At 42.0% G+C, this 23825-nt stretch overlaps 3 protein-coding genes across 15 annotated transcripts in view; all 3 read left to right on the forward strand.

The window, feature by feature from the left end:
- The window catches only part of Chi (LIM domain-binding protein 2 Chi), a 46026-nt gene extending 31416 nt beyond the window's left edge, over positions 1–14610 (forward strand). For 6 of the 12 annotated variants that reach the window (XM_028306515.1, XM_028306514.1, XM_028306518.1 and 3 more), the window contains exons 6-10: positions 580–687; positions 5796–5888; positions 7176–7299; positions 8994–9121; positions 10118–10326. In XM_028306515.1, coding sequence (XP_028162316.1) covers positions 580–687; positions 5796–5888; positions 7176–7299; positions 8994–9121; positions 10118–10282 — 618 coding nt within the window. In that variant the 3' untranslated portion in view covers positions 10283–10326. Of the gene's footprint in view, positions 1–579; positions 781–1247; positions 1341–5795; positions 5889–7175; positions 7300–8993; positions 9122–10117; positions 10327–10742; positions 10839–14526 lie in introns of those variants that run through there. The other 6 variants (XM_028306510.1, XM_028306511.1, XM_028306509.1 and 3 more) reach the window with 6 other exon arrangements.
- Positions 14611–15417: 807 nt separating this feature from the next.
- Tapdelta (Translocon-associated protein delta) lies at positions 15418–18075 on the forward strand. The gene is made up of 3 exons (XM_028306535.1): positions 15418–15799; positions 16551–16707; positions 17922–18075. The coding sequence occupies exons 1-3, from the start codon at positions 15548–15550 to the stop codon at positions 18020–18022; spliced, it is 510 nt and encodes a 169-aa protein (XP_028162336.1). The 5' UTR covers positions 15418–15547; the 3' UTR covers positions 18023–18075.
- Positions 18076–21997: 3922 nt separating this feature from the next.
- LOC114354249 (cytochrome c oxidase assembly factor 4 homolog, mitochondrial) lies at positions 21998–23589 on the forward strand. 2 transcript variants are annotated; one of them, XM_028306529.1, is made up of 2 exons: positions 21998–22183; positions 22542–22791. In XM_028306529.1, exons 1-2 carry the CDS (start codon positions 22082–22084, stop codon positions 22650–22652), a joined length of 213 nt encoding a protein of 70 aa, XP_028162330.1. In that variant the 5' UTR covers positions 21998–22081; the 3' UTR covers positions 22653–22791. The 2 variants fall into 2 exon arrangements, with proteins under 2 accessions (XP_028162330.1, XP_028162331.1); XM_028306530.1 differs by lacking the exon at positions 22542–22791 and adding an exon at positions 23356–23589 and having other exon boundaries at positions 22004–22183.
- The last annotated feature ends 236 nt before the right edge of the window (positions 23590–23825 follow it).

Here is a 23825-nt window from a genome sequence, read left to right on the forward strand (position 1 = left end):
AGTGGTAGGGTTAATACTGGGACGTGCTTGCAAAAATAAATTAGTTCTACGAGTTTTTATTTACGATATTTATTCGTGCTCAGTACTGCTCAGTAATTGAATGCTGGTAATATAAATATTCCTCAGGTGTCAACCTGGTGAATGCAAATGCGATTTATACTACTTCAGCGTTCACCAGTTGTCGCCCCTGTCTTGGTCACATTTGACAAGACCATATTCGCCAGTGGCGCCAACTGTTGGGCGCAATCAATAAAGCGCTCATTGATTGTCTCACAAATTGTCTCTAATCTCGGTTGGATCCGGCTCCCGATCGGATTCGGAAGTTCTAGTGGCATAAAACTATATATTTTGTTCGAAAACTTTTGTAACAGAGAGTGTCTAGACCACTCATACCGGGCCTAAGCAATTAACTGAAAATCACGTCTTCGTTAGGGCAAATGCTAAATGGAGTCACACCCATTGCAATGATCATCGCTGTTGCAGCAAGGTGGCACTGCTCAGTCTATGTCTTTTTATGTATCTTTTTGTCCATCGTAATAAACGTTCCACATTCTTAATTTCTCTCTCACCTCGTTCCAGGTATGCACAGAAGGCCGGTTAATCCTGGAGTTCACATTCGACGATCTAATGAGGATCAAGTCGTGGCACATGGCGGTGCGCGCGCACCGGGAGCTCATCCCGCGCCAGGCCGTGCACCCGCCCGACCACGCGGCGTTGGACCAGCTGGCCAAGAACATCACGCGGCAAGGGATCACCAACTCCACACTGAACTACTTGCGGGTGAGTTATGCGCGCCTAGTACTTTTATGGTTCATAATTTCAGCCATAGGACGTCCATTGCTGAACGTAGGCCACTCCATATTGACCGGGTAGCGTCCTGGATCTAGCCAGCGCCCTCCTGTTACCTTTATGAAGTCACTAGTTGGCGCCACTGTAGAGAAAGGTAATTGTCACGTGTCACTTACTAGTGGCGAGGACAGTGGCGCCCGACCACGCGGCCCTGGATCAACTGGCCAAGAACATCACGCGGCAAGGAATCACTAACTCCACACTGAACTACTTGCGGGTGAGTTCTGCGCGCCTGGTACTTTCATTTCAGCCACAGGACGTCCACTGTGATTTCCATATTGAGCAGTTGGTAGTGACCTGCATCCAACGCCTTCCTGGTACCTTTATGAGGTCACTGTCACTTGGTAGTGGTAGTGGCGAAAACAGTAGCGCCAACTAGCGGAGGACAATTGAGTCAGGCCGTGCACCCGCCCGACCACGCGGCGCTGGACCAGCTGGCCAAGAACATCACGCGGCAAGGGATCACTAACTCCACACTGAACTACTTGCGAGTGAGTTATGCGTGCCTAGTACTTTTNTAGTTTTATTGAATTTTCTACAACAGTACTGATCCTCATTCTACATCATAGTAGATTAGGTACTTACTACTTAAGTTACCTCATAGCTTCTTTATGACGCAGTATTGTACGTTTCTATGCAAAAAGTTCCAAGTTCGATTACCTACCTTTTATAATATTATGTTTATTAATGTTTACTATTTTTTTTACAATTATTAACACAACAGTGTTATCTAAGCCTATGAAATGTTCTATAATTTTGTTTTTAATTTCGATTCAATAGTATTTTGCATTTTATTCACGTATTTTCTTTCCTTTCTTCCAGACGACACGCGCCATATTTCGGCCAGCCAGACTACAGAGTTTATGAACTCAATAAGCGGTTACAACAGAGGACAGAGGTTTGTACCAGTTATAATACTTCTACTGCTTCTACTCTTAGGCTGAGTTGCGCCATCTTTCTTTAACGACAAACGTCAAAAATCTGTCAAACTCCACACCAAAAGCACCGGTTATTGTTACGGTTAAAATAAGTTGGTGTAACTCGGCTTTAGGCTGATTTGCAACACCTCACTTTAACCGTAACTATAACGATAACCGGTGTTTTTATGTATGAACATTCAAAGTTGTTGGGGGCCCCTTTTTCAACCAAAAAAGATCATTACAAAATTATAGAACTTCAGGTTTGAAGTCTGGCACTGGGGCCCCTGTATTCCGGGGCCCCGTATCATTGATACGGAGATACGGCGGTAGCTAAGTACGCCCCTGAATCTTACCGCTACTGGGTAACTGGGCTACGTTAAATACTTGTCACTTATTGCCGATAGAGGCGCCACTAGCGCATTTTTAGACTGGAGCCTGTAGTAGACAAAATTAAATTAATTACTGACCATGATTACTTCTATCTTTATATTATAAGACTAATTTGTACGCCACTCATAGGCCAAACGGAGCTCTACTCATTCCACATGTTCACCTATATTTTTACAATTAATTGATTTGATTAATTGATTGATTGATTCCCTGTGTCTTTGTGAATCATGTTATTGATGAGGGCTACCGTATGTCACTAAATAGTTACTGTACCTCTAGCATGAACAACTTTCGTCTTCGAATCGTTTGCGTATTCAACAAAATTCGATACTCAATCTTCGAATTAAACGATAACGTGACAACTTTGATTGTCAAAATAAGTTTCGTGCAACTATTCATTATCTCATACTAAATTATTGTTTTTGTTAATATTAATAATTTTGTTAGTGACCATGAAAGTTTAAAACAATAATATCTCTTACTAAGTTCACTTTACGACACATTCACAAGGGCGCTGTTTTAGTTTTCGTTATAAATTTTCGAAGACGAAAGTTTTTCGTGTTAGAGGTACTGCATTTACCAGTAACGACCTTACTCGATAGTGGCGCCACCCTAGTGAGTGAAAAATGAATGAATTTCATCCCCACTCCACTGTTTTTTTTACTTGACTTGGCTAATTTCCGGGCAGTGTAAATCAGCCATAAAAATAAATTAAGTTTTTAGTGTACTTACCTAAGATGGCTCTTCCTCATTGCTACTAGAGTGATCGCAAACTTATTATAAAAAATGGATATTGGCCATGATTTGTATTAATAAAAATATTTTTAATTGATTTCAGGACTCAGATAATTTATGGTGGGACGCGTTCGCGACGGAGTTTTTTGAAGACGACGCGACACTCACGCTCACATTTTGTTTAGAAGATGGCCCTAAAAGATACAGTAAGTTGACATAATTTATTTTGAATAGCTTGTCCAATAGGCTAGATTCCAAAAAAAAAAACCTTTAAGTCTGTCATTTATATTATCAAAAAATATTTGACTCGAATTTTTTTATTTGTCAATCAAACAAGTATCTAATTACGAAGTTATGATGAGTTGAAGGGTAGATACTACTATTATTTATTCTGTGGTTGAAGTTCCGCGCGACGTCACAAAGTACTACGCTTTTAAGCACACCTTGACGTCACGGGTCTCTTCTTTTTCGCTTTATTTCTTTAAATTTTCATTATTTTGGATAAGTCAAAAATACGTGTCCCTTATTTTTTGATAAGTTAATATTTGGGACGTGTATAAGTGCCCTGGAAAGGGCCTATGTACTGAATAAAATATTATTTGAATTTGAATAACTCCCCACACTGGCCAGTCTTCGTCCTTTGTTGTTTCAGCCAAATGATGTCCACTGCTGGACAAAGGCCTCCTCCAAGGTTTCCCACAATGCACGGTCCTGCGGTCCAAGAGCCTGGACTCGCGACCTTNGCGACCTTTACCAGATCGTCGCTCCACCTAGTTACGCCACGCTACGTCCTCCAGCCCGTGGTCGCCACTCGAGAACTTTTCTGCCCCAACAGCCATCGTCTCTACGAGCTATGTGCCCCGCCGACTGCCACTTGATTTAGCAATTCTGCGAGCTATGTCGGTCACTTTGGTTCTCCTGCGGATCTCCTCATTTCTGATTCGATCACGCAGGGAAACTCCAAGCTTCGTCCTTTACTTGTAAGTTGTAACTAATTGGAACTTTTCTCATCTTCCAGCGATAGGAAGGACGCTCATACCGCGCTACTTCCGCAGTATATACGAGGGCGGCGTCTCGGAACTGTACTACACGATGCGGCAGCCGAAGGAATCCTTCCACAACACCAGCATCACGCTGGACTGCGACCACTGTACCATGGTCACCCATCACGGGAAGCCCATGTTCACTAAAGTAAGTTTGTTGCTTCNGTTCAGCCAAATGACGTCCACTGCTGGACAGAGGATCCCCAAGGATTTCTACAATGACCAGTCGTGCTTTGCACTGTACATCGTTGCTTTAAGTAACTTAAACTAACCGCATCCTAATAAGTTCACCCGTTTACGAGCTATGAACTGTTGACCTTGAAATGGCTGAAATACATAATATCATTTCTATCGGTTCACCTGTCTATGAGCTACAGTACCATGGTCATCCATCACGGGAAGCCCATGTTCACTAAAGTAAGTTGGCTTACCTTTTTCAAAAAACCACATCCAAAACGGTTACCAATAAACCTAGCTTTTTACAAGAATGTCACGAATAAAGTTTGTCTTTGTAGAGTGTAGAGGCATGCCTTAGCTAGTACCTATTTGATCGAATAGTCTAAATTGTCTTTTAGTCCCCCTTTGGTCCTTTTGGGCAATTCCACCTAACTTGTCCATGGCTCTACGTGCTTCACAGCGTACGAACCGATGTTTTTTAGAGCGCATAGGTACTGCTCGAGGCTCTTTTCCCTTTGCGCTATACTTTGCTCCCTAATTTTCCCTAATCCGGTCCTCTTCTGTGACTTAACACCAAAAAAATGGTATTGCGCGGGGCTGCTTTCGTTGACCAAAAGTAATATCTTCTTCGCAAAACGAGCGCGGTCCCTTGAGACAGTTGATACCACCAATAATGGCTACTGTATTTAAGATACACTAGTAATCATTAGGCATCGCTGGCAAGTGATTAGACGTAAGCGTCAACTGGGTGACTACGGTAAACCCCTATCGTTTTTGCGTTTCCCAGTTGGCGCCACTGTTAAAGCTGCTAGGTTTTTAAGGTATGGTTCACTCAAATGTATTACAATCCGGGCCTTTTTACCATCCTAGACTGCATCTTACTTAACACCAGGTGCGATTGCGGTCAAAATTAAATACCTGCCTTGTCATGCATTAAAAAAATGTTTAAAGCGCCTTGGACATCAGAGTCCTTGTGGTCAAGTGGTCAAGTGTTGATAATGATTTAACCTATACCTCACCTCGTTCCAGGTATGCACAGAAGGCCGGTTAATCCTGGAGTTCACATTCGACGATCTAATGAGGATCAAGTCGTGGCACATGGCGGTGCGAGCGCACAGGGAGCTCATCCCGCGCCAGGCCGTGCACCCGCCCGACCACGCGGCCTTGGATCAACTGGCCAAGAATATCACGCGGCAAGGGATCACCAACTCCACACTGAACTACTTGCGGGTGAGTTATGCGCGCCTGGTACTTTCATTTCAGCCACAGGACGTCCACTATGCTTTCCATATTGAGCAGTTGGTAGCGACTTGTATCCAGCGCCTTCCTGCTACCTTTATGAGGTTATCATGGTGCCACTGTAGAGCAAGGTCACTGTCACTGTCACCAAGTAGTAGGATGACATTTGAGTCAGGCCGTGCGCCCGCCCGACCACGCGGCGCTGGATCAGCTGGCCAAGAACACGCGGCAAGGCATCACCAACTCCACATTGAATTACTTGCGGATGAGTATGCGCGCCTGGTACTTTAATTTCAGCCACAGGACGCCCACTGCTGTTAAGAATCCATATTATTGATCAGTTAGAAGCGACCTGCATCCAACGCCTTCCTGGTACCTTTATGAGGTCACTGTCACTTGCTAGTGGTAGTGGCGCCAACTAGTAGGAGGACATTTGAGCCAGGCCGTGCACCCGCCCGACCACGCGGCCCTGGATCAACTGGCCAAGAACATCACGCGGCAAGGGATCACCAACTCCACACTGAACTACTTGCGGGTGAGTTATGCGCGCCTGGTACTTTATTTCAGACAAAGGGCGTCCATTGCCGAATATAGGCTTCCCCCATTGATTTCCATGTCGGCTGGGTGGCGTCCTGCATCCAGCACCTTCCTTCTACCTCTATGAGATCGTCGGTCCACCTTGTGGGTGGACGTCCTACTCCACTCCAGAATCTTGTCTCTTCTTGCGGGTGAGTTATGCGCGCCTGGTACTTTGGTTCATCGTTTCAGCCTTTCCTGCTACCTTTATGAGGTCATCATGGCTCCACTGTAGAGAAGGTTACTGTCACTGTCACCTAGTGGCGCCACAGTAGAACAAGTTCACTGTCAGTTGTCACCTAGTGGCGCCAACTAGTAGGAAGACAATTGAGCCAGGCCGTGCATCCGCCCGACCACGCGGCGCTGGACCAGCTGGCCAAGAACATCACGCGGCAAGGGATCACCAACTCCACACTGAACTACTTGCGGGTGAGTTATGCGCGCCTGGTACTTTGATTCTTCATTTCAGCCTTTCCTGCTACCTTTATAAGGTCATCAGTTGGCGCCACTGTCACCAGCTGGCCAAGAACATCACGCGGCAAGGGATCACCAACTCCACACTGAACTACTTGCGGGTGAGTTCTGCGCGCCTGGTACTTTCGTTTCAGCCACAGGACGCTCACTGCTGCTATCTTTTGCATATTATTGATCAGTTGGTCTACCTTTATGAGGTCACTAGTTGGCGCCACTGGTAGAAGGTAAGAGCGGTATAGTTCCAAAATACTGAACTGTCCTATCCATGACATTGACAGCGGGGCGCCACCGTCAATACCGGATCGCTGGTTCCGATTTTTGCCATGTTGGAAACCATATAGTTGAACGATGGTAGCGCCCCCCTGTCATTGAGTTTGGTGGGACAGTTCAGCGTGGGTCATCTATAGGACTATTGCATTTGCACCAGGCCGCGCAGGCAAAGAAGGAGCCCCTTCTGCTACCTAAATTACTTTAACGTTGTTAGTACCAAAACTTCGTCAAACAAAATAAAAAAGACATTTTACTTCATATTCAGTATTTAAGGCTACTTCTTATAGCCAGTTTTTAATGATAATTAATGTATCCTAAGGTTTTCAGACTTTAAGCTGTACAGTATCAGTGACGTATTTTGAATACGTGACCACTATAAAGTATCAAGTTGTGTTAGTCCTCCTATAGAATTCCACCAAACGGCATTACCTAAAATTGAAATATTTAGGTGCTTCTTTATGTAAAAAATGCTTCTATAATTTAGCTGTCTGTTTGTCCCCAGTTATGCGTGATACTAGAACCGATGCAGGAGCTGATGTCTCGACACAAGGCGTACGCGCTGTCCCCGCGAGACTGCCTCAAGACCACGCTGTTCCAGAAGTGGCAGCGGATGGTGGCGCCCCCTGGTGAGTTGCGACTTGAGACCTTGTGTCTGTTACCATAATATGTTCTCTAGCACGAAAAACTTTCGAGTTCGAATCGTTTGCGTATTCGAATCGCCATCAAAAGATTTAGTACGAAAACTACAACAGCGCCCGTGTGAGAGTTACACGTTTATAAGGTCAATTAGAAAAAATATTTTTGTTTGATAAACCCACACTTACATAATATTATATCATGGTGTGATTATCAGTACCTCTAGCTTTCGACTTCGAATCGTTTGCGTGTTCGAATCGCCATCAAAAGATTTAGTACGAAAACTACAACAGCGCCCGTGTGAACTTGTCGTAAAGTGAACTTAGTATGAGAAATGTTTGCACGAAACTTATTTTGAGAGTCAAAATTGTCACATTATCGTTTAATTCGAAGGTTGAGTTTCGAATTTTGTCGAATACGCAAACGATTCGAAGACGAAAATAATTGTTCATGCTAGAGGAACTTTTTATATCGCGTCAGCTGAGCGTTTGTTTACTGATTTTCAGAGAGAAGAAGTTCTATTTATTATTTTTTAAACTCAATAACTGAATAGATGTAAAACCCGCACCCACACCCGGGCATCTGCTGTACCTCTAGTACGAAAAACTTTCGTCTTCGAATCGTTTGCGTATTCGACAAAATTCAATACCCAACCTTCGAATTCAACATTAATGTGACGATCTCGATTGTCAAAATTAGTTTCGTGCTACCATTTCTCATACTAAATTCACTTTACGTCATATTCACAGGGGCGATGTTTAAGTTTTCATATTAAATCTTTTAATGGCGATTCGAACACGCAAACGATTCGAAGTCGAAAGCTAGATGTACTGATAATCTGTGTCGAAAATTCTGCTGCTATTGATCGTAGCGTGATGTGATGATGTAGGCTACCTCGATATTTTTCATGCAGAACATGGCAAATATTTGATCGCAATAGCACCATGATAATATTATGTAAGTGTGGGCTTATCAAACAAAAATAATTTTTCAAATTGACCTTATAAACTTTCATTAAGAAAGCGTAACATTACACCTGCAACTCTCCCGGTGCTGTGGGTCCTATAAAAAAATCGGACCAGTAGTTCCCGAGATTATCACTTTCAACTAAACAAACTTCTCAGCTTTATAATATTACTAGCGGCCGCCCGCGACTTCGTACGCGTGGATCCTGTTTTACCTCCTTAGGGGAGGAGTTTCGTAAAATCCTTTCTTACCGGATGCCTACGTCATAACATCTACCTGCATGCCAAATTTCAGCCCGATCCGACCAGTGGTTTGGGCTGTGCGTTGATAGATCACTATGTCAGTCAATCAGTCACCTTTGAGTTTTAAATACTTAGATTAATGCCCGTTTTCACCATCAATCCCTAATTTTTAAGTGACCCCTATGGTAACAATTAAGGGCTATATTTCACCGGGACACCATGGTGGCGCAACCAGTCGCCGGCTACCAACAAAATGTACAGCTTTGCGCAACCAAACGGACACCAGGTGAGTAACTCTCTATAGAGCTGTATACATTTTGTTGGTAGCCGGCGACTGGTTGCGCCGCCATGGTCTCCCAGTGAAATATAGCCCTAACAGGAATTTTGTGGTGATAGGGGTCACTTAAAAATTAGGGATTGATGGTGAAAACGGGCATAATAGATTTATTTTAAGCATATACTTATTTGTACTGTTGCCCCCACAGAATCGCAACGCCCGGCGAGCAAGCGACGCAAGCGCAAAGGCAGCGCCGGCGCCAACGCCGCGCCGCCCGCGCCCGCCAAGAAGCGCTCGCCCGGGCCCAACTTTAGCCTCGCCTCACAGGTATTTATTTATTTAGGAAAACCAGGGTTTTACAGTGTGTACAGTGACGGCAACAAATAAACCACTTATAGGTTCTGTAATGGTTGGCAACACTGCGGCGGCCATATTTAATCTTATTGGAGAAAAAGCGTGATTCGAAATTAGATTCCCTATGGGAGCGTAGCGTAGGTTCGTATCCTACCGGCTGCGCCATGTATTATAAGTAGGTTTTATGTTTAAATAAAATGCTGATGTTATTATTAACACTTGGGGTTTTATTCTTCTTAATTACTTCACAACTTGTACAACAACGTCTGTCCTTCGCTTTTTCTCCAATAAGATTAAATATGGCCGCCGCAGAGTTGCCAACCATTACAGGTTCCGCCGCCACTGTTGCGGTGATAGATTCAGTTGACGCGAAAATTATGATATTGTAAAATGTTTGATACAAAAACTAGTCTACAAACGCTTCATTCTTCGGTCAATAAAGATAATTTCATCACTTGGCGATAATGGTGATTGGAAATGCGATACTAGTTCTTCGCTCTAGCGCTCACAAGTTGGCATCACTGTCCCCAGCCTTATTATGTTATTATGCTATGGTTATCCACAGAAAAACTAAACTAAGAAATAGGAAAATCCGCTCAATTTATCCTCGACTCGGTTTGTTTAATGTCTCTACTTGTTTCTGTACAATATTAAATTAGTTTGAAGCCCGTGTTGCTAGTACCACCTGTGGTACCACAAGCAAGTAAGAAGACCTTTTACGGCATGCCTTTACTTACCAGTGGCGCCAACTGGTGAGCGCAATCATTAATCTCAAACGACAGAGAGGGCGCCACTAGTTTCTGTCCCAGCTAGAAAAGTCGTAATTATTAACACTCGGCGCGCGCTGGCTAGCCAGTTCCTTTGCTTGACCCTCTGCGGCGTGTCTAGATTTTATTTATTTTCACCAACAGTCAGTGGCTTACCTTGTGTCCTTAAGAGTAAAAATAAATCAAACCTTGTTTGTTCCAGGACGTGATGGTGGTTGGCGAACCTTCCCTAATGGGCGGTGAGTTCGGCGACGAGGACGAACGGCTCATCACCCGGCTCGAGAACACCCAGTACGAGGGCGACGGCGTGGAATGGTCGGCGCCTCCGCCCGCGTCGCCCGCCAAGACGCCGCCCGGCGCGCACTGACGACACTAAATAAATAAATATAGGCCTTTACGGATAAATTATTATATGGACTTTTATTTTTTTGCCTCCAAACCACCTCTACAAGTTCAGAAATGGACCAAAAAAGGTCCGTTCATAGAAAACACTGTCATTTGTTTCTGCCGCGCGTGGACAAAACTCTGCAGGAGCTCTGCGCTCCTGGTACTTTTGGGGCCTCAAGCAACGTAATAGCGCTCATAGGCGCTTCTGCGAGCCTGGTACTTTTGTCAGACCTATTTGTCATTCTTCTGCTGTATTTCTAGTTTTTTACAATGTGTCTAATTTATGATGATGGACATGATGACAGACTAAAAAGATTTACTTAAACTTAAACTACATAAAAAGAACATGGCTGTGTCTAAAAGAACTAAATGAAAATCCTATGAAGAATGATGATCACCCGGCTCGAGAACACCCAGTACGAGGGCGACGGCGTGGAATGGTCGGCGCCTCCGCCCGCGTCGCCCGCCAAGACGCCGCCCGGCGCGCACTGACGACACTAAATAAATAAATATAGGCCTTTACGGATAAATTATTATATGGACTTTTATTTTATTGCCTCAAAAATACCTCTAACTGTGACACTGAGAAGGGAGACTACTGTAGATGGACTCAAAATGGTCCGTTTATATGTAGAAAACACTGTCATTTGTTTCTGCCGCGCGTGGACAGAACTCTGCAGGAGCTCTGCGCTCCTGTTACCTTTGTGGCCTCAAAGTAACGTAATAGCGCTCTTACGCGCTTCTGCGAGCCTGGTACTTTTGTCAGACCTATTTTCTCATTCTTCTGCTGTGCTACCCAGTGCCTCCGCTGATATTTCTAATTTTTTGCGTGTCTAATTTATGACGATGGACATGATGGCAGACACCAAATGATTACCTTGACTAAAATACATAAAAGGAATATGACTGTATCTAAAAAAACGAAATGAAAATCCTATGAAGAATGATCATCACCCGGCTCGAGAACACCCAGTACGAGGGCGACGGCGTGGAATGGTCGGCGCCTCCGCCCGCGTCGCCCGCCAAGACGCCGCCCGGCGCGCACTGACGACACTAAATAAATAAATATAGGCCTTTACGGATAAATTATTATATGGACTTTTATTTTTCTGCCCTCTTTGTGCCATGTTGGGAGACCGTATGAATGAGACACGGGTTGTAGTTAGTCTCTGATATTAATCTGTTTATTAACACGAACTGCGTGACTATTTATACGATATAGATTAAAGGTAAATGACGTCACAGCATCAGCACTATACGTGATAAATGTGCTGACACTGTGAACGTGATCAAGATAAGATATGAAGAGATTTAGTATTGTGCATACCGGCACAGTACTCCCCCCCTTTAAATAAGAAAAAATAAAATAATGCGCTAATTACAATAACACATAAATTATCTACGTTAATACAGGTTCAATGTTCAATCTCTACATACTTACATACAAGAAATAAAATAATGTGCTAATTACATATTACAAATTACAATAACTATCTACGTTATACAAATCATGTGGTGAAAAATGGGGAAACTTTTATAAAAATTAGATTATTATAACAAAACATAACCACTGGCTTCTTCCTTATCTGGCGTTTTCACAGTCGTAGGTTGCCCTCGCGCAAGCTCGGCGTTACGCGATGGGTGCGCTGTAGTCACAGCGTTCATGCCTTGTGTCCTTGCACATTTCATAAGCGTTATCGGCTTCTGAAGACCAAAGGATAGGCGAATTATCATTCTTGAAATATTCAAAGTATTCAACTTCGATACGCGGCTGCGTATATTTCTCAATTCCTTAACTGTGTTTCAAAATTCATCGATTGCTTTCTATTTCTGCTCTGTTGGGCGATTCCTTGGCTCGTTATCGGATAACCTAAGAAATTCGCTCTGGAGGGACTCACATTTTTCTAAATGATTGAATTCCCAAGTTAAGAGTCAGCGTTTTCTCACCGTAAATGTTTATCTTTGAACCATTCGTGGTATATTATAACATATTGCTCATTTGGCATTGTTGCTTATCACATCATATGTTGCTCCCGTAACGATTAAAAACCTCATACCACTTTTTCAGTCGGTAACAATGAGGTGGTTAGACGGGTAGACAGCACAGAGGCCATGCTGGCTGTGCGATTTTTAGTTTCCTTGTTTCGTTAGTTTCCCATCACATGATTTTTCACATTTTTCTGTATTATACGTTGATACATATTATAATAACAAAATCCTCTGACATGACTAGGCGACCTTGGCCTGTAACTGCTGCGTCGCAAATTTTCACGGTCATGGCACAATCGTTATTTCAATTGCACATGTTATAGCTGTGTTAGCACATTTTCCATTGTTTGGTCTTGAATTTTGCTGATGTTGTAGTTGACTGTTGAACTGCTGAGACTTCATTATTTTTTGCATTCTCTAATATTTTATTAGCGATTTGATTCGTTTGAAGTTCCAAGACTGATTCCAGCTACACAAACGAGGTTGGTCCTTTCAATATTCGGGAATATGGATGTGGCAGCGGTACTGGCAGCGACTTCTTGTGGTGTTGTGTTGCACGATTTGCACGGAGTTGACATGATGACGATAATTGATGTTGAAGTGATGTCACGGATTTGCTCTGCTCAATCGGGGTAGCCAATTTGATTCCATGTCAGATGAAAGCTGGCGGAGGCTGATGCTGAAGATGGTGGTGGGTGATGGAGGTTACGTCTCACATCACGTTGGCTTGGTACGTTTATCTTCGTCGTCGTACGTCGGCTTCGTCTGCTTCTTCGACTTCGTTCACGTCGGATTCTTCTTCTGGGTTACCAATTTGTGTCATCTTCATCGGCTTTGTAGGCTACGTTGGCTTCATCTTTGGGGTTATCTTCTTCTAATTTGTGGCAACTTCGTCAGGGTCGTCTTCTTCGTCGGGATCGTCAGGTTCGTCGGGGTCACCAATTTGTGGCATGTTGGGAGACCGTATGAATGAGACACGGGTTGTAGTTAGTCTCTGATATTAATCTGTTTATTAACACGAACTGCGTGACTATTTATACGATATAGATTAAAGGTAAATGACGTCACAGCATCAGCACTATACGTGATAAATGTGCTGACACTGTGAACGTGATCAAGATAAGATATGAAGAGATTTAGTATTGTGCATACCGGCACACTCTTCATAACTTTAGAAATGGACCCAAAAAGGTCCGATCATAGAAAACACAGTCATTTGTTTCTGCCGCGCGTAGAAAAAACTCTGCAGGAGCTTTGCGCTCCTGGTACTTTTGTTAGAGACTTCCAACTCTTGAGACACGGAATGACGCTCTTACGCGCTTCTGCGAGCCTGGTACTTATGTCAGACCAATGTGTTACATTCTTCTGCCTTCGCTGACATTTTTATGGTTACGAGTTCTTTATGATGATGATGGCAGACACATAAGATTAGCTAGACTACATAAAAGGAACATGAGTGTGTCTAAAAAAACTAAATGAAAATCCTATGAAGAATGATGATCACCCGGCTCGAGAACACCCAGTACGAGGGCGACGGCGTGGAATGGTCGGCGCCTCCGCCCGCGTCGCCCGCCAAGACGCCGCCCGGCGCGCACTGACGACACTAAATAAATAAATATAGGCCTTTACGGATAAATTATTATATGGACTTTTATTTTTTTGCCTCCAAACCACCTCTACAAGTTCAGAAATGGATCCAAAAAGGTCCGTTCATACAAATCACAGTCATTTGTTTCTGCCGCGCGTAGAAAAAACTCTGCAGGAGCTTTGCGCTCCTGGTACTTTTGTTAGAGACTTCCAACTCTTGAGACACGGAATGACGCTCTTACGCGCTTCTGCGAGCCTGGTACTTTTGTCAGACCGACGTGTTACATTCTTCTGCTGCCCTAGTGCCTTCGCTGACATTCTATTGTTATAGATGACCCACGCTGAACTGTCCCGCCAAACTCAATGACAGGGGGGCGCTACCATCGTTCAACTTTATGGTTTCCAACATGGCAAAAATCGGAACCAGCGATTCGGTATTGACGGTGGCGCCCCGCTGTCAATGTCATCGATAGGACAGTTCAGTATTTTGGAACTATACGAGTCCTTTATGATGATGGACATGATGGCAGATACCAAATGATTACCTAGCCCGTGACCTAGCTAAGAAATATGTGACTGAAAAAACTAAATGACACATCCTATGAAGAATTGACAGCTTTATTAATTCTTCCTCCACCCAGTACGAAGGCGACGGCGTGGAATGGTCGGCGCCTCCGCCCGCGTCGCCCGCCAAGACGCCGCCCGGCGCGCACTGACGACACTAAATAAATAAATAGGCCTTTACGGATAAATTAATATATGGACTTTTATTTTTTTGCCTCCAAACCACCTCTACAAGTTCAGAAATGGACCCATAATGGTCCGATCATACAAATCACTGTCATTTGCATGAAAAAGATTAACAACAATCATTCATCAAAACCATATGACAGTTTCATCCAGTCAACCTTTGGGCCAAGCAGAAATTATAAATCATTAATCATGGTCAAATAATTCATGATCGGTTGCTATGGTTTACAAAATGGCAATTTAAGTAAAGAAGTAAATAAAATCGGACAAAAGTTTCATACATATCTAGTCTTTCTTATACCAAGACCAAGGTAAATCTTAGCCAGAATGTTAACAACCAAAAACATCTGAATAAACAATACGTGTTAAGTAAATCATAGTATTTTAAACAAAGATTCAATTAAACAGTTATTATTTCAGCTATGTTTGTCAATACTACAAGTTCACAGGGGTGGCAGGCCCGCAAGCTTGATGATATTGATTTTTTTTTTCTAAATAAATATATTAAAATTCGTTTAGTATTTTAATAAATTCCTGAACGCAGCGGAAGCGCAGATGACATGTCTGGCATTTCATCCACACGTCACCACCGACGTTTAGAAGTACGTTCGAAACACTAAACGTTCACCACAAATTCAAATAATTTATTATCAAAGTTCTTTGGCAATTAGTGCTAAATATTGATTAATTTGACTAGTAATTAAAGTAAATTAACGTTAATATGTTGAAAAATCAACATTTTTAATTTTTAAGCAAAAAAGTAAATTATTTTATTGTTCTGTTTAGTGACATAACTTACACCACAGATTTGGTTTTAGAACGTACTTCAGGACGTGGAACAACGGAGAGTGGCACTTTCTTACAAGATTTTAATTTAATTCTAATATTAATTCACAAATCGTAGAGTTAAGACTTTAAAATGGTAACAAAATACTTATTCTGTGCGGTTGCTGTAGCGGTGTTTGGCGGAGCCTTCGCTAATAGCTGCCAGAACCCCCAAGTTGAGGCCGCATCTTTCACAAGTTTAGATGCGACGATTGTTACACATATCGCATATATTACGGAATTCACACTGAAGTGCGACAACCCTCTGCCTGAAAACTACGCACTGTACGCCGAGGTTGATGGAAAATCGTTGACGGCGGCGCGTATTGGCGACAACAAATACCAGGTTAGTTGTACACTTATCTCAAGTTTTTCTCGTAATTCTGTATGAAAGGTACCTTCATTGCTATTGAAATGGTTAAACATACTGCAGCTGGTAGTTATTTTTGCTTCTATCACCATAGTACGCCTAGAACAGAGGTTTGTATCCTTGGCAAGTGTCCAGTTTTTTCAATTTTTTTCTTGGTTTTTGCATCCTAATTCAGCAGTTTCTACGATGAGATTGGTTCCCTAGATATCTGAGCTTTATGGTAATAAATGAACAATAGCTTAATAATGTTGATTTTGATTCTTGGTGTTTACGTTGAAGTAACGTAATCTACAAGGCTAAACATATTTCACTTGTATCAATATAACTACGAACTTTATTATTTGTCTTCAATGATTGTGTTGTTCACTGCTTGAAATATTAAGCACTAATTTGAATTAATTAAAACATTTTCATTACATTTAAAATAAACCAACAATAAAAAAATGGTTTTAGGTTGATTTTAAATCTCAATACTATTGAATTACCAACTATAACACATTAGAATTACATACCTACGAAATTAAAGTGGTGACTCGAGTTTGTACCGGCGTTTTTCCTCAGCACTTGCCATAATAATATGTTTGTCTCGGAGTGCTGGTAGGGCCCAAAAGATAGGAAAACATGTAAAGTGTCCCTTAAGGGCTACCTTTTTTTTAACTGTATTTTGACGTTCATAAGTGCCACTAGTAGTCTAAATTGAGTAAAATATTTTTGATTTTGTTTCCAGATCTCCTGGATCGAAGAGCCGTCTAAGGCGCGTTCCGGCACGCACGAGATCCGTGTGCTAGACGAGGAGGGCTGGGCGTCCCTAAGACGCGCTCGCCGCGCCGACCCGGCTGCGGATGTCGCTCCGCTGCTGGCTATCCAGCTACAGCATCCTGGCAGTGAGTATATTGAGTCATTCATAGATCTCTCAAGTTACTCTTGACCCCAGATGGCAAGGTAGGCCAACTTGACTTAAGGTCCTATGTCCCCTAGATAGAGCAGAGGGCGTCCACAACAGTCCTCCATCGCGTTCGGTCTTGAGCTTCGCGTTTGATCTCGCTCCAAGTCTTGTGGATCTTCGCCTCGTCTGCCACAGTGCGCCGCCAAGTTTGCTTGGGGCGACCACGTTTGCGTTTTTCTTGGGGGTCCAATCCAGAGCCTACTTGGGGATGTGATCGGGATCCCTTCGGAGAGTGGCCGATCGAATTCCACTTGCGGCGCTTAATCTGCTGGTCGATCGGAATTTCGTGGCAGCGTTCCAATAGCCTTTATCTAGGTCTAGCGCTTAACTGAATCTGTTGAGGATTCAGCGAGAAGAAAAACTACTTGGAGCAAGATTTCCTGGGAAGCCAAGACTCTAAAAGCAACAAAAAGATTCTCTATCCAAAAAGGCTTTTAAAACGCTTGCAATCCGCCAGGGTGGCAGGGTCTTTCTACTGAGTTCATTTCAGTCAAATGAAGTCCACAGCTGGATAAAGGCCTCCCTCAAGGATTTTCACGACAGGCCCTGCACCACCTGTATCCAGGTACTTCCCGCGACCTTGACTGTTGTGAACTCTCGCTCACGCAATCGATTAAATAAGTTGTTGACACAAACTTTGCAATATCTCAGTTTAGTAGGCCTAGGATGCGCGCCCGATAAGATTTTATCGCGCCATTTGTCGTCTATTCGCCTAAGATTTTAACACGGCGCGCATCCTGAGCTTGGCCTACTATATTTTGACGACAGTTATAGCATTATGGTTTCGGTGTCGGCCTGTCGTTATTTCGATCGATCTTTGAAGGAAGGTTAAACGGTAATAGTATTACCGTAATACTCTACTGCTGGTCAAGGGGTCAACAACAACAACGACGGTCCTGCGCTGCCCGCGCCTTACATCCTGGCGCTTACGCGACCTTCACATCTTCGTGATCACAGCTCAAGAACTTTTCTGCCCCAACGACCATCAATTCTACAAGCTATCTGCCCCGCCCTCCTCTGCAACGCCCGTAGGCGGTGGCCCACGTCGCCCACGCTTTACGCCGCCACTGTCTGCAACGATGAAAATACAATCTTAAAGAAAAATATGGCTTTGTCTAAACATGTTTTTTAAAATAATTTGTTGTGTTCCAGGCTACTCCGGCCCCTGGGTGAACTCCGAAGTGCTTGCCACGGGAATGTCCATCCTCGTCGCGTACGTAGCCCTCAGGAACAAGAGCAAGATCTTAGCGTAGGCTGTATTTTAGTACTTTGTTAATTTTTAAAATAAATTGATAATTTATAGAAAGCTTGTCGTGTTATTGAACCCTTAAAAAAATCTTTTTTCCGGAAAACGCAGCATGAGTCGTCCACCGACAAGGTGACAAGGTGGACCGACGACCTCAAAAAGGTAGCAGAAAAGCGCTGGATGTAGACCGCTAATAACCGGGTGATGTGGAAATCATTTGAAGAGAGGCCTATTTTCAGCAGTAGACGCCCTGTGGCTGAAATGATGATGAATAAAATAATATCGTCTTTTCAATAAATCTTAAAAGAAGCTCCTGTCTTAAAGTAGTGCTTCGATCGATTAAAGCCTACTGTGAAAGTTATAGTTCTGAAATCGCTTTGCTCCGGTGATTTTTCATAATTATTTCGCTCCATGAAGCGATATCGAAACTTAATTTCTGTTTCGAATGGAACTTTGTTTTCGGGGAGAAGTTAATAAGCTAAACATTGAAATAATATTATTTATAGTCTATCCAATATAGCTTGATTAGAATGACAGCTGCCATCAAAAGTAACGACATAACTTTGTAGTAGCGATCAATGAGAGCTAAATATTGGCGGACAAGAAATAATTCACGTCTGACCTACAAACAATATTTTCGACGACAGTGCTTCCAATAAAAATGTTAATTTCGTGTAAATGCAGCGTTAAATTACACCAATAAATAGTAATTCGAAATTATAAAAATCAAGCTAGAGTATTAACGACGTCTCTACAAGGTTATCTCGAGTTACAAAAATCTTAGTGTTGGGACATATCGACAAATGTCATATTAAATTAAAACTATTTTTTTAACATATTCAACAATTTTTTTTTCTAACTAATTTTTTAACATATTTAAGTCAAGTTATACGTTTTTATAAATGTTCACTATTAAAACCCAAAAAACATTTCATTCTTAAATAATCAAACATCGGAAATCAATCACCGGTAATTTATTGGGTATTCATAGCACCGTTGCTCTAGAAGAGATGCCCACCGCCCTCTAGCGAGAGGAAAAAACCACTGAAGAACACTGATGATAATGACTACGACTTAGGTTGTACACCCTTGACATGAATTTTAAATTTTACTGTCTTTAAATTTAAATCATAATTGTCATTTTTATGAAGAAAGATATGAAGAAAATTTGGGTGCATTATTTATATCATTTTTTCGAAATCTTATCGATACATCTATGTGAACCGTACGAAACATACCCAGCACTAGTCACATTCGTTTGACAGCCGTCATTCTAATCAAGCTATATTGGATAGACTATAGTCTTTGTTTAATTAGGTTTTCAAAGTTTCCCCATGTTGTCAGGACTTCTTCCAAGCGATGGGACCGTCTAACTTTTAGTCCGCTGTTACAAGAATCATGCAATGCTTATAACGAAACGTGTATTATACTTATTATTTAAAAAGTCACTAGTTTCGAATAGGGTTTGGTTCCTAACTGCCTTCTATATTTAACTGCTTAATACTGTAACGGTTAGCGTTACCGCTGACCNAGAGACTACTGTAGATGGACACAAAATCAAAATAGTCCGATCATAGAAAACACTGTCATTTGTTTCTGCCGCGCGTGGACAAAACTCTGCAGGAGCTCTGCGCTCCTGGTACTTTTGCGGCCTCAAAGTAACGTAATAGCGCTCTGACGCGCTTCTGCGAGCCTGGTACTTTTGTCAGACCTATTTGTCATACTTCTGCTGTATAGATGACCCACGCTGAACTGTCCCGCCAAACTCAATGACAGGGGGGCGCTACCATCGTTCAACTATATGGTTTCCAACATGGCAAAAATCTGAACCAGCGATCCGGTATTGACGGTGGCGCCCCACTGTCAATGTCATCGACAGGACAGTCCAGTATTTTGGAACTATATTTCTAGTTTTTTTACAACGTGTCTAATTTATGATGATGGACATGATGACAGACACAGAAAAATACCTAAACTACATAAAAAAAAACATGACTGTGTCTAAAAAAACTAAATGAAAATCCTATGAAGAATGATCATCACCCGGCTCGAGAACACCCAGTACGAGGGCGACGGCGTGGAATGGTCGGCGCCTCCGCCCGCGTCGCCCGCCAAGACGCCGCCCGGCGCGCACTGACGACACTAAATAAATAAATATAGGCCTTTACGGATAAATTATTATATGGACTTTTATTTTTCTGCCTTAAAAATACCTCTAACTGTGACACAGAAGGGAGACTCCTGTAGATGGACTCAAAATGGTCCGATCATAGAAAACACTGTCATTTGTTTGTGCCGCGCGTGGACAAAACCGTGACAAAACTCTGCAGGAGCTCTGCGCTCCTGGTACTTTTGCGGCCTCAAAGTAACGTAATAGCGCTCTGACGCGCTTCTTCGAGCCTGGTACTTTTGTCAGACCTATTTTCTCATTCTTCTGCTGTGCTGCCCAGTGCCTCCGCTGATATTTCTAGTTTTTACGTGTCTAATTTATGATGATGGACATGATGACAGACAGAAAAATACCTAAACGACATAAAAGGAACATGACTGTGTCTAAAAAAACTAAATGAAAATCCTATGAAGAATGATGATCACCCGGCTCGAGAACACCCAGTACGAGGGCGACGGCGTGGAATGGTCGGCGCCTCCGCCCGCGTCGCCCGCCAAGACGCCGCCCGGCGCGCACTGACGACACTAAATAAATAAATATAGGCCTTTACGGATAAATTATTATATGGACTTTTATTTTTTTGCCTCCAAACCACCTCTACAAGTTCAGAAATGGACCAAAAAAGGTCCGTTCATAGAAAACACACTCACTTGTTTCTGCCGCGCGTGGACAGACCTCTGCAGGAGCTCTGCGCTCCTGGTACTTTTGCGGCCTCAAAGTAACGTAATAGCGCTCTGACGCGCTTTTGCGAGCCTGGTACTTTTGTCAGACCTATTTGTCATTCTTCTGCTGTATTTCTAGTTTTTTACAATGTGTGTAATTTATGATGATGGACATGATGACAGACACAAAAAATTACATAAACGACATAAAAGGAACATGACTGTGTCTAAAAAAACTAAATGAAAATCCTATGAAGAATGATGATCACCCGGCTCGAGAACACCCAGTACGAGGGCGACGGCGTGGAATGGTCGGCGCCTTCGCCCGCGTCGCCCGCCAAGACGCCGCCCGGCGCGCACTGACGACACTAAATAAATAAATATAGGCCTTTACGGATAAATTATTATATGGACTTTTATTTTTCTGCCCACTTCATACTGTAAAAATGGACCCAAAAAGGTCCGTTCATACAAATCACTGTCATTTGATTCTGCCGCGCGTAGGCAGTAATTCTGCAGGATCTTTGCGCTCCTGGTACTTTTGTTAGAGAAACTCTTGAGAAACGGAATGACCCTCGCTCTTACGCGCTTCTGCGAGCCTGGTACTTTTGTCAGACCGACGTGTTACATTCTTCTGCTGCCCTAGTGCCTTCGCTGACATTTCTATTGTTACGAGTCCTTTAAAAAGATGATGGACATGATGGCAGACACCAAATGATTACCTAGCCCGTGACCTAGCTAAGAAATATGTGACTGAAAAAACTAAATGACACATCCTATGAAGAATTGACAGCTTTATTAATTCTTCCTCCACCCAGTACGAGGGCGACGGCGTGGAATGGTCGGCGCCTCCGCCCGCGTCGCCCGCCAAGACGCCGCCCGGCGCGCACTGACGACACTAACTAAATAAATAATTAACTTTTTAAAAAAATAAAACCGACTTCAAATGCGTGAACACAAAAAATACTAAAAATTGCGTATAAAAAAGTTCATCCCCAATTTTCCACCCTTGNCTCACTTCTCTAAATTGTAATAAATAACTTGTTAACTTAAATCTATCTTTTATTTCTCTAAACTTAACTTCTAATCTAAATTCTAAATATGTCACAGCTCCTAAAGCTACTAACCGTGACAATACGTCAACAATCAGCTGGAGATCTGTCAAAAATATATTTGGAGGTTATGTTGTGAACTTGTGAAAGTCAACAAATAAAAATTTATTTGGCGATTCAAAATGACCGTAAAACCTCGTGAAAGGCCAGCCGACGATGATGACGACCCGGTCGAAAATATGCTGAAGAAGACTGGCTGTATAGAGCTGCATTATAAAGTTCAGGTAAAATTATTCATCATTAATAGGTACGTTGTTGCAGGACAATCAAAAAAGCGTACATAATAAGAATAGGTACATAATGAAAACCTCCACTACAATAAATAATAACTAGGTTCTATTATAATGTGGCTCATTCATGCTGCATGTATTTCCATTTTCCTGACAGAAAACAAATAAAAACCAAAAGAAAATCTGTTTATTTGAAGGTTTACCTATTGGTTTACAACTTGTTTACTATATCAGGCTTTAAGTAATTAATGTTCTTCTGTGACTGAAAATCTTTCAAAATGTAGGCAGATTAGAATGATTTACCTTTTGTATTATAATTATTTGCTTTTATTGAAATGTATCTTTTTGCCAGGAGTGCATAGCTACCACCAAGGACTGGAGGAAGTGCCAGACAGAGGTCAATGAGTTCAGAAGCTGCATTTCTAAACACAAGCAAGAAGAGATGGCTAAGGCCAAAAGTTGACCTACAAAAATATTAATTTAATTTATTTGTTTTAAAATAAAAATAGTTGATGAGGCATTTGTGTTAAAAATGATGCATTTTTACCAAAAATAAAAGTGTTGGTTGCAAGTTTTGTGTAAATATAGTTTTGTTCCAAATACTAAGTGTATTTTATTTACTGTTTTTATATTGTTAGGACCCAAAATAATAAAATGGCCCGTTAAAACACATATTTACTACAAAATTTAAGTAAAATAATGTTTCCCTTCCTTTCCGTATCCGGAACCACCACCGGAAACAGGAAACACCAACTCGGAAATGAAACCATTTGCGAAGATAGTCATGTAATTAGGAAAACGGCGGATAATAGTTAAAAATCACAAAGAAGAACAATTATTCTCTAAACGAATCACTGACTTACATTAATGAACATAACCTTCAATGTTATAGCCTGACCAGGAACATAAAAACCCTCGCCATGTTGCGGAAATCTAATGGTACTAATTTCTTTTAATGGCAACAATAACTAAAAACTTAATTGACATGTCACCTTGCATGTCAGTCTATTGCTGTCAAAGTGTAAACAAACTTTATTTCAAATGTGCGCAATTGATTTTGTGAATGAAATTGCTAAAATNTTTTATTTATTAAAAAAAAAAAAAGATAATGATTTTGCGTTTTTATTATATTTATTTGCTTTTATTGAAATGTATCTTTTTGCCAGGAGTGCATAGCTACTACCAAGGACTGGAGGAAGTGCCAGACAGAGGTCAATGAGTTCAGAAGCTGCATTTCTAAACACAAGCAAGAAGAGATGGCTAAGGCCAAAAGTTGAGCTACATAAATATTAATTTAATTTATTTGTTTTTAATATAAAAATAGTTGATGAGACATTTGTGTTAAAAATGATGCATTTTTACCAAAAATAAGTGTTGGTTGTAAGTTTTGTGTAAATATAGTTTTGTTCTAAATAATAAGTGTATTTTATTTACTGTTTTTATATTGTTAGGACCCAAAATAATAAAATGGCCCGTTAAAACACATATTTACTACAAATTTAAGTAAAATAATGTTTTCGACTAAAAGCCGGAGTCCCTTCCTTTCCGTATCCGGAACCACCACCGGAAACAGGAAACACCAACTCGGAAATGAAACCATTTGCGAAGATAGTCATGTAATTAGGAAAACGGCGGA

Source organism: Ostrinia furnacalis, unplaced genomic scaffold (genome assembly GCF_004193835.3).
Source record: "Ostrinia furnacalis isolate ACB-3 unplaced genomic scaffold, ASM419383v2 OfSCF2030, whole genome shotgun sequence".
Classification (NCBI taxonomy): domain Eukaryota; kingdom Metazoa; phylum Arthropoda; class Insecta; order Lepidoptera; family Crambidae; genus Ostrinia; species Ostrinia furnacalis.

Excerpts from the sequence above, each read along its gene's own strand:
- Tapdelta (XM_028306535.1), top strand. The coding sequence starts at position 15,548 with ATGGTAACAAAATACTTATTCTGTGCGGTTGCTGTAGCGGTGTTTGGC. Across the intron at positions 15,800-16,550 it reads TTGGCGACAACAAATACCAG|ATCTCCTGGATCGAAGAGCC; the intron begins GTTAGTTGTACA and ends TTTTGTTTCCAG. Across the intron at positions 16,708-17,921 it reads CCAGCTACAGCATCCTGGCA|GCTACTCCGGCCCCTGGGTG; the intron begins GTGAGTATATTG and ends GTTGTGTTCCAG.
- LOC114354249 (XM_028306529.1), top strand. The coding sequence starts at position 22,082 with ATGACCGTAAAACCTCGTGAAAGGCCAGCCGACGATGATGACGACCCG. Across the intron at positions 22,184-22,541 it reads AGCTGCATTATAAAGTTCAG|GAGTGCATAGCTACCACCAA; the intron begins GTAAAATTATTC and ends TCTTTTTGCCAG.